This window comes from Onychostruthus taczanowskii, unplaced genomic scaffold (assembly GCF_017590055.1).
Source record: "Onychostruthus taczanowskii isolate IOZ18803 unplaced genomic scaffold, ASM1759005v1 scaffold41, whole genome shotgun sequence".
Classification (NCBI taxonomy): Eukaryota; Metazoa; Chordata; class Aves; order Passeriformes; family Passeridae; genus Onychostruthus; species Onychostruthus taczanowskii.
The window spans coordinates 5,722,632-5,738,333 of NW_024501571.1; the positions used below are offsets into that span (position 1 = coordinate 5,722,632).

A 15,702-nucleotide genomic window follows, 5' to 3' on the forward strand; every position below is an offset into this window, starting at 1 on the left:
TACACATATATATATATACATTCTTATCTACAATGTATATGAGTGAAAGCAAACTTAACAAAGATAATGGTACATAAGGAAGTGGAAAAGGTGAAAGAAGGAGGTGGATACAAGGGGGAGGTGTTGCAGCCTTGTGTGTAGCCAAATTCCAGCTCTTCCTGGGCACACTGACCTGCTCCCTGGCGAAGTGTTACAAGAGCAGGATCTAAGCTGGAAGCATCAGGGTGTACAGACTCAGATGGCTTTAGAGGACAAGAGAAATGAAGGAGGTTTCCTTTCCAAAACACGGAAGATGTCCAGGGGTTTCTAAGTTCTTTAATGGAAAATATTTTGGTCCACAACAAAGGTGTTTTGATTCTGAACTGTTATTGAGTCTTGTAGGGATTTAGTTCAAGATGATCCATGCATTTCCATGCAGCTGTTTCCAGGAGCTTCCAAAGTGCAACATGACATCTTCATGTGGTGCAGAAAGGTGTTGGCTCTGTCTCCAGTGTCCATGGCAATAGTGATCAGGGAAGATGTGGATCTGTGGATAAATCTGGTTGGCAGAAAGAAGGAGGAACCTTATGGATGAGTCATTATGATTAGTTTGCTTTATCGAAATATTTCAGACCCTGCAGCAAAACCCATCACTTTGCTTCAGAAAATGCCCATATTTTTTTAGTTGGAAGTCATTCTTTATGCTTGCCAGAATTTTCTATAGCAACAAAAAGCACTTCTCACCACCTGCTTCCCATGGGTTTCATCATTTAGAAAGGCAGGAAAATGATGTTTGAAACTGGTTTGAAAAGGTGATCCCAGACATTGGTAGTAACGTGAGGGAGGGTGTGAGTGTGCCTGCAGAAGTGGACCCCTGAGCTGAGGGGGGTGGGCTAGACCTCAGACTCATCAGGACAGCAATCTGAGTTAGGAAAACACCTGAGTGGAAAGAAAAAAAACACCCAAAACCTGAGAAAAAGATGCTGGTAAGGAGGTGGGTATAAGATAAGGCTGTGGTGAGAGGGATGCGTGGGGCTGGAACAGCTGGTACAGGCCTCCCTCCTGCAGAAGGATGAAGGTTTAAGGTACAGATTCAGCTGTGTTTGGGTCTGGCATGTGTTACTGAAGGGCTTTGGTGGTAAAATTATGGCTGATGAAGCAGTGGGGGATCAATGAAATGTACAGGAGCAACCTGGTCTAGTGGAAAGTGTCCCTGCCCATGGCAAATGATCTTTAAGATCTTTTCCAACCCAAACCATTCTATGATTCTGTGACATGTGAGGCATTTGGAAGACTCAGGAAGAGTACAGCAGACAGCTTAAACCCTGAAGAACAGCTCTAAATCAAGCACAGATCCCTGCTCTGCCATCACACTGGGGTATTTTACTGCAGAGCAGCCACCCACCCAGGCCAGGAAGTGCAATTCCTGCCTCAAATGTCATTGCACCACGTGTTTGTGGACAAGCAAATAAACCCAGTCCATCCCAACAAGCAGGAGGGCTGTCACACCACTGTAAATGCAGCCATTTGCTGAGAGTGTGGATTTAGTGCAGCCCATCTCAGGGATGCAGGGATTGAGTGGGGAAGAGGATTCTCAAAGCAGACTGGCTGTAGGGCTTTGGCTGAGTTGTTTTGTGAAGTTATTCTGGGGTTTTTTTCTGAGTAAGGAACCCTTCTGGCAAATGTACTCCTAGCTCTGGGCTGACAGCGAGGTTTTTCTTGGGTTTAGTAGGGGAATATTTTATCTATGTCTGTCCTCATTTGATGCAATAACTCATGACTTTGTACCCAGTTCTTTCCTTGGGATCAAACACACGACAGCAGTTGCTTCATTTGGGCTAAATCACTGTTGGAGAGGTCCTGATCAATACAAACTATCCAGATATGTGGCCTTAATTTTATTTTTTAACCCAAAAAAACCCTGAAAAAGTAAAGCAGAGAGAATTGCTAGAGGGTGGCAGCAGAATTGTCATAGAATCATTGAATCACAGATTGGTTTGGGTTGGTAGGCTTCTTCAAGATTGTTCCAACCTCCCTGCCATGGCCAGGGACACCTTCCACTAGACCAGGTTGCTCAGATCCTGGCCTGGAACCCTTTCAGGGATGGGGAGGGCGATCACACTCTCACATAAAGCTGGAGTGACTTTCCTGAACCACGCAGGTGCGTCGCAGCTTTGTCTTGGTGCAAGTGAAGCCCTGATTCAGCTGAGTCTTTTAATGACCCTTTTAATGATTTTGTAAATAGCAGGTAATTTGTAAATAGCAATTGTAAATTAACAAACCCCAGGGATACTCTGGGACATCACAGCCAGCAGCAGGATGGCTGTCACATTCCCATAGGGGCCAAATTTTGGGATCACCTGGTGCCATTAAATCCCCAGGAACCTGACTCTGGATTGTGCTGGGAGCAGAGGCTTAACTTCTATTTTGTTTCAAATCTAAACTTATACATGATTAATTTTTCTCTTGGATCTGAGCATTTTCTTCTGAGGAGGTTTTTGATGTGGTCATTTCACTTTGCTGTGCAGTTTCCGTGTGCTGGTGAGGCTGCTCCTCTTTCTCACCTAAATCAGCATCAAAATCAGGGACAGCTGAGGTGGGAGGAGAACCTGAGTGAGAGGGGAGGCATTTTGGTGCTGATATGTCCAGAACAGAAAGAGCAGCTGAGGCTTATGGAGATCTGTTCCAACTTGTGAATGGAATTTTAAAAAGGTTATCCATGGAAAACAAAGAGACAAGTGCAGTTTTGGGAGTCACTGTTGCTTGTCTTGAAGGACTGTGCATGTGCTGAGGGCTGAATTTACCCAGGTTTTCCCCTCCCACCCTTACAGTAACATTTGCTATTTATGTTTTGATTTACAGCACGGGTGAAATAGTAAAAAACGTGCATCCTCCAGCTTCTGTTTTCAGCTCCCCTGTCCCTCCTCCCCCTCATGCCCAGTGAGGCTGTCAGGACAACTACAGACATTGTTATTAAAACAATTAAAACATTGGTTAAGTAAATAAAAACTCCAGAGACCAGTTCTTTTTCTCCCTGTCCCCCCACCTCCATCAAAACAAGGTGATTTCTGCAATGTATTTTGTAGTGAAATTGGAAAGGATGGTGCTTTTACCAAATCTCTTCATGGGGAAATTCAATTATACAGCTACTGTCAGTTTTCCCGGTTCCTAGTCATTAGCATTGTCCTTCTGCCTTATTTACAGACCAGATTCAGACCCCATGGAAAGTAAATAAAGGTTTCAGTGCATTTTGATTCAGTCTGTTGTGCTTAGGGAGAGCTGTAAACCATCCTGTCCTCAGCTTTTTTTTGGCTCTGTCTGCAACACCTGTGTTATTCCTGGGGGTTTCAATGCGGATAAACACCCATAAGCTGATCTCTGAATTAACTCAGCTTCTGGCAGGTAAGAGCCATCCCCTCTGGTGTCAGAAGCTGGGGTTCCAGACACACATCTCCACCTGAACCAGGCTGCCCTCAGCCCTGGGGAAGGAGGCATTTGAGGTCACCAGGCATTTGACCCATTTCAGTCAGCGAGATGGAGATAATGGAAATTGAAAACCCAGCAGATCTCTTTCTTTCTGCTGTTTGTGAAGGGGCCTGGGGTGAACAGTCCACATGCAAATGTGTGTGGAGGAGGTAGCAGAGTGAATGCCTAAAGCTGGGTGTCAGGAATTGGTTTATTTGGGTGAAGAGGAGAGGGAAGGGGCCCTCAGTGTGTCCCAGTTTGGGATTTTGTGAGTGTACCTGGATGTCTGGGTGTGTGACAGAGCTTTTTCTGTGGCCAGTGGTCTGTGAGGAGGAGCAGCACATTCCCTGTGCTCTGCACAGCTTAGCTGAGCTGGGACAGTGATGGTGAAGCAGATATTGTCTGCATGCTCATGATTTCCCTTTTCTCACAGTGCAAAGATGAAGATTTGCTTAAGCAGCCATATGGTGATATTAAAATAATAATAATTTTTTTAAAAAAGCAAAAACCCCAGAAACTAAATTAGAAACCAAAACAACAACAACAAAACATCCCAAATACCTGATTCTCACCACTTTGGTCTAAAATTAATTTTCTCTGTGTTTTGTATTTCATTCTTCATTCCATTCTGTGTCCCATATCCCTCCCAGTCAGAGAGATAGCTAAAAGCAGAAACACAGAAAGAAACTGGTGGATAAATTATAAAGTTGACGTGAGTTTAATGGTGAATGGAGTGGGAAGATATGGAGAGCTGGAAAGTCTCCCAGGAACTGATCTGGAGCTCTGACACTGAGAACAGGACACCAGACTATAAATGGGAAGAGGACTTTCAGCATAACTGGAGCCAGAGCTTCTTTATTTAAGTAGAAGTGCAGTTTTAAGTTGAATTTGACTGAAGTAGAGGAAATGATATATCAGAGTTTATTTCAGGAGGTGGCTGGAGTCTGGGGAAAGACACAGAAGGTGGAGTTGGGATGGTGCTGAGAAGAGATGGCACAGATGTGGCACCTGAAATTGATGGGAGCAACAACAACATATTGAGGGTGATTGTGGTGAAGCCATGGCAGCAAAAACTGATGGAGCAGAGAATGAAGGCAGAAACTGTAGGTCTGCCAACATCTGCTGTGCAAAAGAAATATTTCTGATTCTGATATACATTTATGTAATTATATTTAGCAGAATAAACATGAAGTTTCAAAGGGGTGGGAAAGGCTGGATTACCTGAGATACCCCTGGTGCTTTTCACTGTAAAATGTGAGCTGGGCCAGGTGCTCACAGGAGCAGAGGTTGCTGCAGACTTCCTGGGAGGATTTCAAGCAAAGAGGAGGCTGTGGACCAGAGCTGGGCTCGTGGTGTTGGGGTGCCTAAAATGAATGATCTGATGGTCTTTTTGCAGTTCCTATCTGCTGAGCTTGATTAAAAAAAACATCCAGTGCTGCAGACGAGTGAGGAGGAAACAGTGATTCTCTTTAAATAATGGTTCAAACTCTGGAGAAACACTGAGCAATCCTAGATCAAAATTAATTTTCTAAAATACGTACAATTATAAATGGTTTGGGTTGGGAGGGACCTTAAAGATCATCTCATTCCAAGCCCCTGCCATGGGCAGGGACACCTTCCACTGTCCCAGGTTGCTCCAAGCCCCATCCAGCCTGGCCTAAATCCCCAAATTCCATTTTGTCACCCAGAAATCAGGTGTGCATGTCCAGTGTCCAGTTATGATCTGAGTCTCCTGTGACAAATTTGCCCATTTTTTGAGGAGTGTGTGGTAACACCAAGCACAGAAGAAGCTTCACTGCTGACAGATGGCCAGACAGATACCTCCAGGATGAGGTAGACACAGTCTGATGGGTGGCAGAGAGGTGAATTAAATGCTCTTTTCCAGCCCAACATTTCTGTAATCCAGGGTCCAAATACCCTGAGCAAATTTCTGGATTAAACAAAGACCTTAAATACCTCCACTGCTGAATTAAGTTCATCACAGCACGAAACTGTGCCTGTACATGAAGGGATGTTCTTAAGTCTCTACCCCTCTTTGGGATTTTTTTCTTTGTTTTTAAGAGAAAGAAAATTTTTTAAAAAGGTGCACATGCTGGCACTGGCAGGAAGTCAGTGCATTAAAAAACATCCTGGTACAAGATGGTGAATTATTTAAGGAACACTCCACCTGTGTCATTAAAAAAAGCACCAAAATACACCCAAAAGGCCAGAGCAAGAAATCCGTGAACCAGTGCCAAAATCATGCAGAAATAGAGAAATTGCTGTGCTAATGAACAAGAGGGAAAAGGAAAGGACATGTTGTAGCTATATCTCAGTTTGGGACATTTTTATTTCCTCATTACATTGAAAAGCTCTTGAAAGAATTTTGTGCTCAGTGTTTGTTAAACAGTTCTCTGCCACTTCTGGTTTGGTCAATGTTTGTTAGCAGACAATTAAAACCTGAAAATATAGTATTTAAAATTATAGATAAATACAACAGGGATAATAACTTTAAAAACATTTATTTTGAGCTTGTGTGGTCCAGGTGTTACAGACATGAAGTGATACAGGAAAATAAATTAACCATAAGTTTTCCAGGAAAATAAGGAAGCAAAATTGACAAGTTACTCTTAATACACTGGACCCCAAAAATGCACAAGAAAAGAGAAAGGTTTTACAAAGGAGAGTAAACTGAATAGTTGGGCATTTTTCCAACAGTACAAGGGAGAAAGATTGCTTTGTTTCAGGACCACATCTGACAAAAATTCATTAAATGTGAGGAAAAAAAGGGATCTGACCTGGCTTGAGGGATAGGACCTGGAGGGGTTTTATCCAAATAAAGATTTGGTGGATCTGCTCTACTTCTCTTTCCAGTTTGCACAAATAACAAGGGTTTCAGCTTTAAACACCCTGCCAAGGTAGATAAATTCACATTGTCTGCTGGAAAACAAAAGGAATGTCTGAGAGAGATTCTCCTTCTGTTGTAAGAATTTGTATCCTTTATGAGCAAATTAAAAAGTGCTCGGGGTGTTCCTGTGAGATGGCCCCTTTTTCCATTTCTAAGCACATTCCAGAGTGAATGGTTTTGGTGTGGGGTCCTCCCCCAGATGTTTTTCACTCTCTCCAAGCTGTCAGCACTGTTAGACACGAATGCATCTGCTCCTGGATCAAACCCTAAAATCTGGGTCCTTTTTCACTGGGCAGCTGAACACCAGTGCTAGGACTGGCCTTGGCCAATCCTGGGTTTGGCTTTGTTTGAAATACCCTCTTTAGGGTGGGAAGATGCACCCCTAGAGATGTTTATATCTCTGTCCTGGGTGTTCTGGGAGCTGGGCTGGCAGCTCGTATGGGCAGTGCAGTTGTTTCTGTACATTCATGTGAATCCACCCTTAATCTCTTCCCAGGCAGCCAGGCTATGATTTCCCAGCCTCTTTATCCCAACCAAAAGGCAGCTGCTGCACACCACCCCCCAACACATCACCATCATCATCATCATCATCATCATCATCATCATCATCATCACCATCATCATCACTCCTGCTTAGGACAGGCCCTACATCCCTGCAGGGTCAGGCAGAACAGGGGGTGGATGCAGCTGCAAACTCGCTGGTCAAGCAGAAAAAAGAGAGGTTGCTTTTAGTGAAATCTGCTCTACAGAGACCTCAGGCTGTGCTGGAGGAGATTGGGAAACTGCAGTGTGAAGGGGTGTGAAAAGCTGAATAAAATCCTTGGGCACAGCCTGTGCTTAAGTCAGGCTGAAGGAATTGTTGTGTGGAGACTCAAGGGGATGGCAAAGCACAAATTCCCTGGTTTTAAGGCCCAGCTATACATGTATCTCTAGAAAGGTTGAGGATTCCATCCTAGAGTCCATGTAGTGACCACTGGCATTCCCAGCACCTATTCCTGCAATTCTCCAGCGGGAGGGACACCAACCCTTCTACAGCTGTAAATCTGTTCACCTCTGTTAACTCCACTGTGGCTTAAGCTCATGTTTAAAATCTGAAAATAGACTTGAGGCTCTGTTCTTGCCTTGTGCACCACAAATGCAACAAAAGAAAAGCCCTGAGCTCAGCAGAGTCCAGACAGAGTTTGTAGGGTTTACATAGGAGGTAGAGCCTCTTACCAATACACACCACTCCCTCCAAACACAGTTTCACAAGACATCCCAGAGAACAGAAATGTCCTTCCCTGTGCCTGACACTGGTCCTAGAAAAGCCTGCAAACCTCATTTCCAAAGGGGAAAGAAAGGCTTTGCCCAGGTCTTCTGCATCTGCAAGTGGTGGGAAAGGGTTTGTGTGGGGAGCATCACCTCTGTTTTGAAATCAAGTGGTCCCAGGAAGTTTTGGGAGGCTCTTCAGTTGCATGGAGTCTGATATTGTACCAATCCCATCAGAGACTGCTGGTGCTGGCTTGCCTCACTCTCTCCCTCCTCTGCCTTTGTGAGATGTTGAAGATGGGGTGGCTGAGTACAGAGAGAGAGAAAATCAAAGGGCTCTGCAACTTCCCCTCCTTTTCCTCCTCTGATCCACATCCTTGCCAAAGGAAAGTGTGAGAAATGTTGGATGGCACCTGGAGGGGCTCTGAACTTCCTTCTTCATGAGCAGGCTGGTTTGATCTCCTTTGAAATAACAGCTGATAGGGGCACCCAAAATGAGTCACTCAGGGGAGTTTTTTAGATCCCCATTCCCTCCTGTTTGGTCTGTGGGACATGAGGAATCAGGGGATGGAGAAAGGGACTTCAGCCATCCCTGCTGGTGTTCAGTGTTGCCCTTGAAATCTGCAGGAAGACCTTGAGGTGTGTAATGCTCATGTGCAGGTCTCCACCAGCCTTACAAACAGATCTCTGCAGGGTCAGGACCTGCCTTTTTGCTGGGAGGTGCCTTGGAAAAGGGGTGAAAGAAAGTTCATACCCTCCAGCTATACATCCTGGATCCTTTCCCTCTTAGTGATGCTGATCTGGAGATTATGAACTCGTTTTGCAAGCAGTTTTGCCTCAAAAAAAAAAAAAAAAAAAAAAAAAAAAAATAAAAAGAGAGAGAGAGCTGGAAATGTTCCCTCTGACCTTGAGAAAATGACAGTTTGATGACATTAAAAAGCAGCATCTCAAATCTAGAAATATTTCCCTTTTTAGCTGGCCCTTGTTCAGTAAATGGCCATCTTTACTGTGTCATACATGCATCCATTTTCAGTCAAAGGCAAAAGCACAAATCCCATCACAGGCAGCTGTCCTCCATCCAGATCTTCTGCTGACTGGGAGCAGGAACTTATTTCTTCCTCTCTACTTAACCACAATTGATTAAGGATGTTAAAGAGTTTATTACTTCCTAATATCATCTGGGAATGGTTTCCTTATGTTGTATTATTCTCCAGAGTGGGCAGAGCTCCCCTGTGCCAGCAAAGTGGGGTGCAGCATTGCTGAACCCCAATTACTGGAGTTTCACTGTAGGAGAGCTTGCAGGTGGCCTCTTAGAGAAAGCTGCATTTCATCCTTGCTTTCCAGATACCTCACAGTATCCTTTCCACTGGGAAATTAAGCAGACACTCTCCATACCCAGTGCAGCTGTTTCTGGTGTTAAATTAAACTGCTGCTATTACAGCGAGCCGTGCTGGAGCTGAGCTGTGTTGTTGCTTAATTGTTTATGGCCATGGATGCCAGCCAAGCAGCAGTCCTGTAGTGGCAAATGCTGGAAATCTGACCTGGAAAACAGATGTTTGGGCCAAAGCCAAGGTGGTTTCAGGAAAGACAGTGTGAGAAAAGAGAGGAAAGCAGGAAACCAGTTATCTGTCTGATTTATTAGGCAGGGTAAAGAAATCCACCCCAGAGCAGAGTGCTCACACAAGGCTGGTACAGCAGTAAACTCTGGTTTTAGCAAGTTTGAGCCAGATTTTGCAAGGCTTAGGAGGGCAGCTGTTGGTTTATCAGTGCTGACTCTTGCTGTGCCAAACCCACGTGCTTTGCAGCTGGTGGAAAGTTCTCACCTGTTTGCTGGAGGCTGCAGAGCATCTCCTGCAATAAACTGGTTTATGGGAAGTCCCAGCACAAGTCTCTCAGATTTGATTCATTGAAGGGATCCATTGAAATTTTAATGGTTTGAGGAACCTGGTCAAAACCTGATCTTGCAGTGAAGGTGCTTCATGTGAAGTCTTCACAGAACCACAGGCTGCTTGAGCTTTGAAGTGACCTCTTCTTGTCCCCCTCTCCTGCCCAAGCAGGGACACCAGGAGCTGCCCTGGATCTTGGCCAGATGGCTTTTGAATATTTCAAGAGTGAAGATTCCACATCTCTGGGATACCTGATCAGGAAGTGCTTGATTGCACAGAGCCAAAATGAAGTGTTGCACTAGAGGGGAGGGAGGGAACATCCAGCATTTAAAAAGAAGGGAAGTTTTAAATGTCACTGCTCAGGGAGCTGACCATCAGACCTGAGCAGGTGTCTTGCAGCACATCCAAGCAGTGATTTTTGGAGCAGTGATAGGAGTATTTAGCAGGACAAGAGCTTTTACAATTCCATCTATGTTGTGAATATATTGATTTAATTGAAGTGTGATGAATTGCAGCTCATACGTTTAGTCCTAATTTTATTTCTTTAGTACCTGAGTCAATAGTGTCACCACATTTTATTATAAGGAACCATCAAAAGATCTTTGGATTCTTGTAGCAACACTTATGTTCTTAGATGCCCAACACACTGACTAATAATTCTGACTGCCACTCTGAGCCTTGAAAGGTGAATTTGGAAAGTCCTGGTAAGGGAGTGCTTAACCCCTTGCACTTCCTCCTGCTGCTGCTTGTGGAACAACAGGTTCCTAAAGCCAGAGGTGTAGGAATTAGGGATTTGGAATAAGATCATAATTTCCTCTTGCCCAGCAGTGGCCAGAATTGGTGGAGTTTGGTAGAGACAGAGAGGACATTTCTGTTCACACTCAGAGGTACAATTAAGATGTTTTGGCTGTTGGTTTTAGTCTTTGCCCATCTTTAGCTTTCCACACTGATGATGCTACAGAATATACAGCTCCTTGGATTTCACTTCTGCTGCCAGAGACCCTTTGATTTGTTTTTCCTTTTGTCTTTAGACTTCATAGGCTTCTTGTTTTTTGAAACAAAGGAAAGGTCTAAGTAATAATAAATGTCTGCATCGCACAGAGAGGGAAAAAAAAAATATATATATATATATATTTCCGCTGAAGAGATTTTTTTCCCTTCTTAATTTGATCAGGTGCTTCTGATAGTTGAGGCAGAACTTTTAGCCTTTTCTTGCCATGGAGCGCTCATAACCACTCGCTGTACCTCTCTGCAGTGCCACAGGTCTAGCTGTGCTTGAGGATCTGTGTAAATGCAAGTGGCTCTCCAAAGCAGCTTCATCAGGCACTTGGCTAATGTGAAACATCCTTCAGAGATGCTGCCCTCATCCAGAGGAGAACAGGATTGTCCTGATTGCCTGTATCCAGCCCCACCTGGTGCTTTGCCTTTCCCACCAGCTTTTGGGACTTGGCAGAAGCTCTGATGTTTTCCTGGTCGAGGGCAATGTCACATGCAGGGATCCGTGACCTCTGCATTCCTAGAGACACACAACAGACATGAGTCACAGGATATTTCTCTCTTTCTCTGCCCCATCTTCTCTTCCCCAGACACCTGATGGTTTTCTTCTCTTTTGAGTGCAGTATCCAAGAGAGTTTGTGACTTTTTTGCTGTTTTCCTGAAAACTCAGCCTGGTTGTTGGCTAACACAGCCAGGAGCTCAAATGGGAACGAGAGTCTTCAGATGCTGTTTATTGAATAAATTTGCCTGATGTAGAGTAGTAAATTTAGGGAAACCTTCTGGGAAGGCAAATTCTTTCTCAGAGAACACGGACAGTTGGCTTCATGAGCCATCTGTGTCGGAAAATGTTGGAATGTGAGTGCTCAGTGCTTGTGAATGCTCAGCCAGAAGATTTGGTGTTCCAGTCCCAGCAATAACTGCAGCAGTTTGTCTTTGTTTTATAAAACAGGAGGAAGGAGAAGATCTCATCAGATCCAGGATACAAGTGGAATAACAACCTGCAACCTGGCCATGTGCTGAGAAAAAGTTGTTCTGGGTTTTGTAGCAGCCCCAGACTTTTGCACGAGGGGCTGATGGAAACTCATTGTTCCACACTGCTGGGGAAGAGAGAAGACACTCAAGCAAAGGGCTACATCTTGGTTCCTCAACTTCTCCTCTTTCCTTGATGGTCTTGCCTCCTGTGTCATTGAACAGAGAGGCAGGTTTTGAAGTCAACCTGGCCAGAGGAGCAGATATTCCTTCAGCTGAGAAAAACCTTTCCATGTTGTCCACAACAGTGATGAAAAGAAAAGCCCCTCTCAAAGACTGAACTTGCCTGTCAGGAAAATACCATTTGCAGGTAAGAAAATGCTATTCCTAGCAAAAAAACAAACAAAACCAAAAAAAAACTGGAACTTTTTCCATGTAGGGCTAGAGAAGATTCCCTTCAGAAAGATCATTTTTGTGCGTAAAATGCAAAAGAGACTTGGCTGCATCCCACACCACAAGTCATTCATCCTTTTGCTGTTGTGCTTGAACAATGTGTCACTGTCAATATATTTGACAGATAACAGCTGGTGATAGCACTGGTGGCTTTTAACTATGGTGGTCCAAGACAGACATCTGCAGCTGAGTTCAAAGTGCCTCTTGCTCCCCATTGTCTGGAGGAGAAGCCAGGAATGACAAGCTCAGATGATGAGACAAAAGTTGGGTGGTAAATCCCAGTTTGGGACCCAGATGGTAAAATGATGGGCACTAGCTACAGCAGTTAATAATTTCTGGTTTCACGAAATCTTCTCTCTGAAGGCTTTGAAAGACCTTGCAGAGAAAGTTTTGTAGTGTTTCATCCCAAAGGTTTTGTAGTGTTTCCTGGCACCTTGATTGTATTTGTTTTCAGCTGCTTAAAATCAATCCTGAGGTGCTGTTTTTTTCTGGTGGGGTATTTTGTTTCACTGTCTGTACAGTGTGGTTCATATGAGCTGAACTTTCTCTTTATAGCTTCACTTGTGAATATGGTTCAGCACCCAGGAATGCCTGAGCTCCTTTCCATGCCATATATAAATAGTGCACAGTTATTTCACAGTTTCACATTCAGCGTGCAGGCTTCCAGCAGTATTCCCAAACCCCTCTCTATTCCCATAGCATTCAGGTTCTTGATGTGACTCAACATCAATTACAGCAGAGGTTTATCCCAGGCCAAGCAAGCTCTGATTTGTGACTCCTGTGCGTTGTCATCCTCGTTCCTGGCGGTCGGCGTGAAGTCAGCAGTGCTCAGGGCTGCTCCTGTGGGTTTTCCCAGCCCTGTGATGAGTTCAGCTCCGTGGTTAAGCCGACAGCTGAGTTCCAGTACCTTGGGCACGTCCAGCAGTGCTGGCTCAGTCTGTGGAAGGAAGTCAGAGAGGCTCCAGCTGGATGGATAACTAGCGGCCGGCATCCCGCTGCCGGACGGAGATAAGGGGCTGGTCAAAACCAGGGGAATTTTTAGACTCTCTCCCAAGTGTTGCCTGTCTTTTGTTTGGCACAGGACTTGTCATGTCTCCCTTCCTGCGTATTGGTTTGTCCAACTATGACAGTGGCCCTTACCTGCCGTCCCAGGGGGAGGTGATTAACCCCTACTGCGCCGTGATGGTTAAAGAAGCCGTGGAGTCAGGTAAGAGGGGAGGGGTTAAGTGTGGATGGGGGCTTCTCTAAGTCATGTCTGTGCTTTTCTGTGTCATTTCCTGTGTGTAGATAACCAGAATGAACCATAAAATATGTTGGCTTGGAAGAGACCTCAGAGATCATCCATTTCCCACCCCACTTTATTAAGATTTGTGAACCCCTTTGTTTGTCCCAGCACAGTGCAAGTTTGGGTTTGGCGTGGTCTGCAAGGCAATCTGATTTTAAGATGGTGGCAAACAAATTTGTATTTCCAATTTGAGGATATTATCAGCTGCATTACAAGCCCCAGCATGTGACAGAGCAGATGAGCTGAGCTGTATTCAGTTTCACCCTTCCATGGCCAGTTGTTGGTTTGTCAGTGGGACTCCAGGCAGGTGAAATCTGAGTGCGCTAAAATATTCTGGCAGGGTCATCTTTGTTAATCACTTTTTGGGGGGGAAACTGACAGACCCAGCCACTTCCATAATTTAAAAAAAAAAAAAAAAAAAAAAAAGCTACTCAAACAGCCCAGCCTCTGCAGAAATAGTTAAATTATCTGTGTAATTGCTGTGCTGTGCAAAAGGTTTGAAAATGAAACCTCCTGAGAAGCTGTTTTCAATCTAGGGACTGTTGCACATTTATCCTGATTGAACAACACTGATGAATCCTCCTTTGGAAAATATTTATTATATGTCTTATGCATTAAAATAATTCCAGTGAAAGGATGAAAAGTTCTCCAGTTGTGCTTTCGAAGGATCACGAAGAGCAAGACCTTCAGTGTTAGGGAGTTTCTCATTTTGACTGATATTTAGCTTAAATCTCTGATAAAGTTCTAATTTGACTGCTGTGATTCTTTGAAAAATAAAATCCACTCAGAAATCCCTATTTATTGAGAATCCCCATGACTGTAATCCCCAGAGGATGTTAAAGTAGTTTTAAAAAAATTATAATTTTAAAATAGTTCTGTATTTCACTGGGGTTCATTTTTTGTTTAAGATTCAGCATTTATCACATTGAACTTTGTCTTGCCTTAAATGATACTTCAAACAATAATGGAAGATTTGGTGAATAATAAATTCAAAAGGAAAGAAAATACTGGATGACAAGATATCCCTAAGATCTCACTTTTATCAGAAAATGCGTTCTATTTTAGCTCTGTGCAGAGCTTGGCTGTTTGCTTTAATGAGGCTTTTGAAAGCCATAACTCAAACTGAAATCTGTGTCAGGTCAAAAGTGAATAAAATCAACTTGGTCATAACAGACCTATGTTCATTTGTCTGACACAGAGCTGAAAGTGTTTTCTGGTATCCAACAAACACAAAAGTATTTTCTAAGGGATATAAATTTTGTGCTCCTCAGAGTCAATAATCATTATAGTAATTATATTTATTTTTATTATTACTGTAATAATTATAATTATTTTAATTATTATTATTATTATTATAAATCCTCTACCAGCAAGAAATAAAAAATCGTGTTTGAAGGAACTTTTCTCCGTTAGTGAGGGCTGAGCACAGGAAAGTGACTTTCTGCCATTAGGAGATTTCTGTTTGCTGGGATGAAATTTCATCTGGTGGAGGCTCAGAGCATGGTGGGACAGCCAGAGGCACTCATCTCATCAGTGGAGCTCCTGGGGCTGATTCACCTCACACTCCCCTCCTAGGGTGGGCTGAAGCACCTGTGAGAGGTGTTAACCTGCTGGAGGGTGTTTAAATGCGTGGATGCACAACTTTATCTTAGGGGGATTGAGGAAAGTGAGGGCATCACGGAATCCATCCACCCTCTAATTCCCTGATACTGATGTGTGAGCAATCCCAGCCTGAGGAACGCATCCATGATGAGTGTGGTGAATCACACCCTGGAAAACCCCCCCTGACCAGACAGACCACTCAGAGGTCTCTGTCTGACGTGCAGGGAGATGAGCCTGACTCCAAATGCCAGGAATGCTCTCCGTGACCATCCCAAGGAGCTGTCATGCTCTAACAGGCTTCAAGAAGGCAAAAGGTCTCCAGACAAGCATTAACTAAATATATTTGAGGTAGAATCATGGAATCATTAAGATTGGGAAAGACCTCCCATAATGTCAAGTCCAGCTGTTAATCCAACACTGCCAGTTCCACTGCTAAACTGTGTCTTATCCCTGCTTCATGATTATTTTTATTTTGGTCATAATTTGCTCTCCAGCACCCTGGTTTGACAAAACAATTGCTGCTCAGTTGTAATTGGATGAAAAAAAAAAATTAATTTTTTAAAATATATATATATATCACTGATATACAAATTGTGGCTAAAATTTTGGCATGATCAAGGAGTAGGAGTGGACCAGCTGCACAGCTGGTGAGAGATGCAAATCATCCTGGCCTTGTGCACTGACACTTGGCCATGGAGGAATTTTTCAGGGCAGAAACGATTGCTGAGCAGGGCAGGACATGCCTACATGTTCAAATCCAAGGAACAACCTGGTCTAGTGAAAGTTGTCCCTGCCCATGGCAGGGGGATGGAACTGGGTGGTTTTTAAGGTCCCTGCCAACCTAAACCATTCTGTGGTTCTATGTTTAGCACTGGCAAAGTGTGGGGTTTTTTGGTTTTGTCTTTGTTTGATTGGTTGGCTGGGTTTTTGCA

The 15,702-nt window shown here is 43.9% G+C and overlaps 1 protein-coding gene across 1 annotated transcript in view; it reads left to right on the plus strand.

Annotated features, from left to right (window-relative positions):
- Window positions 1-12,538: 12,538 nt before the first annotated feature.
- PRKCQ (protein kinase C theta) overlaps window positions 12,539-15,702 on the plus strand; it is a 36,889-nt gene continuing 33,725 nt past the window's right edge. Inside the window, exon 1 of the mRNA XM_041413359.1 lies at window positions 12,539-13,090. Within this exon, the coding sequence (XP_041269293.1) occupies window positions 12,973-13,090 (118 nt within the window). The 5' untranslated portion in view covers window positions 12,539-12,972. The remainder of the gene's footprint in view (window positions 13,091-15,702) is intronic.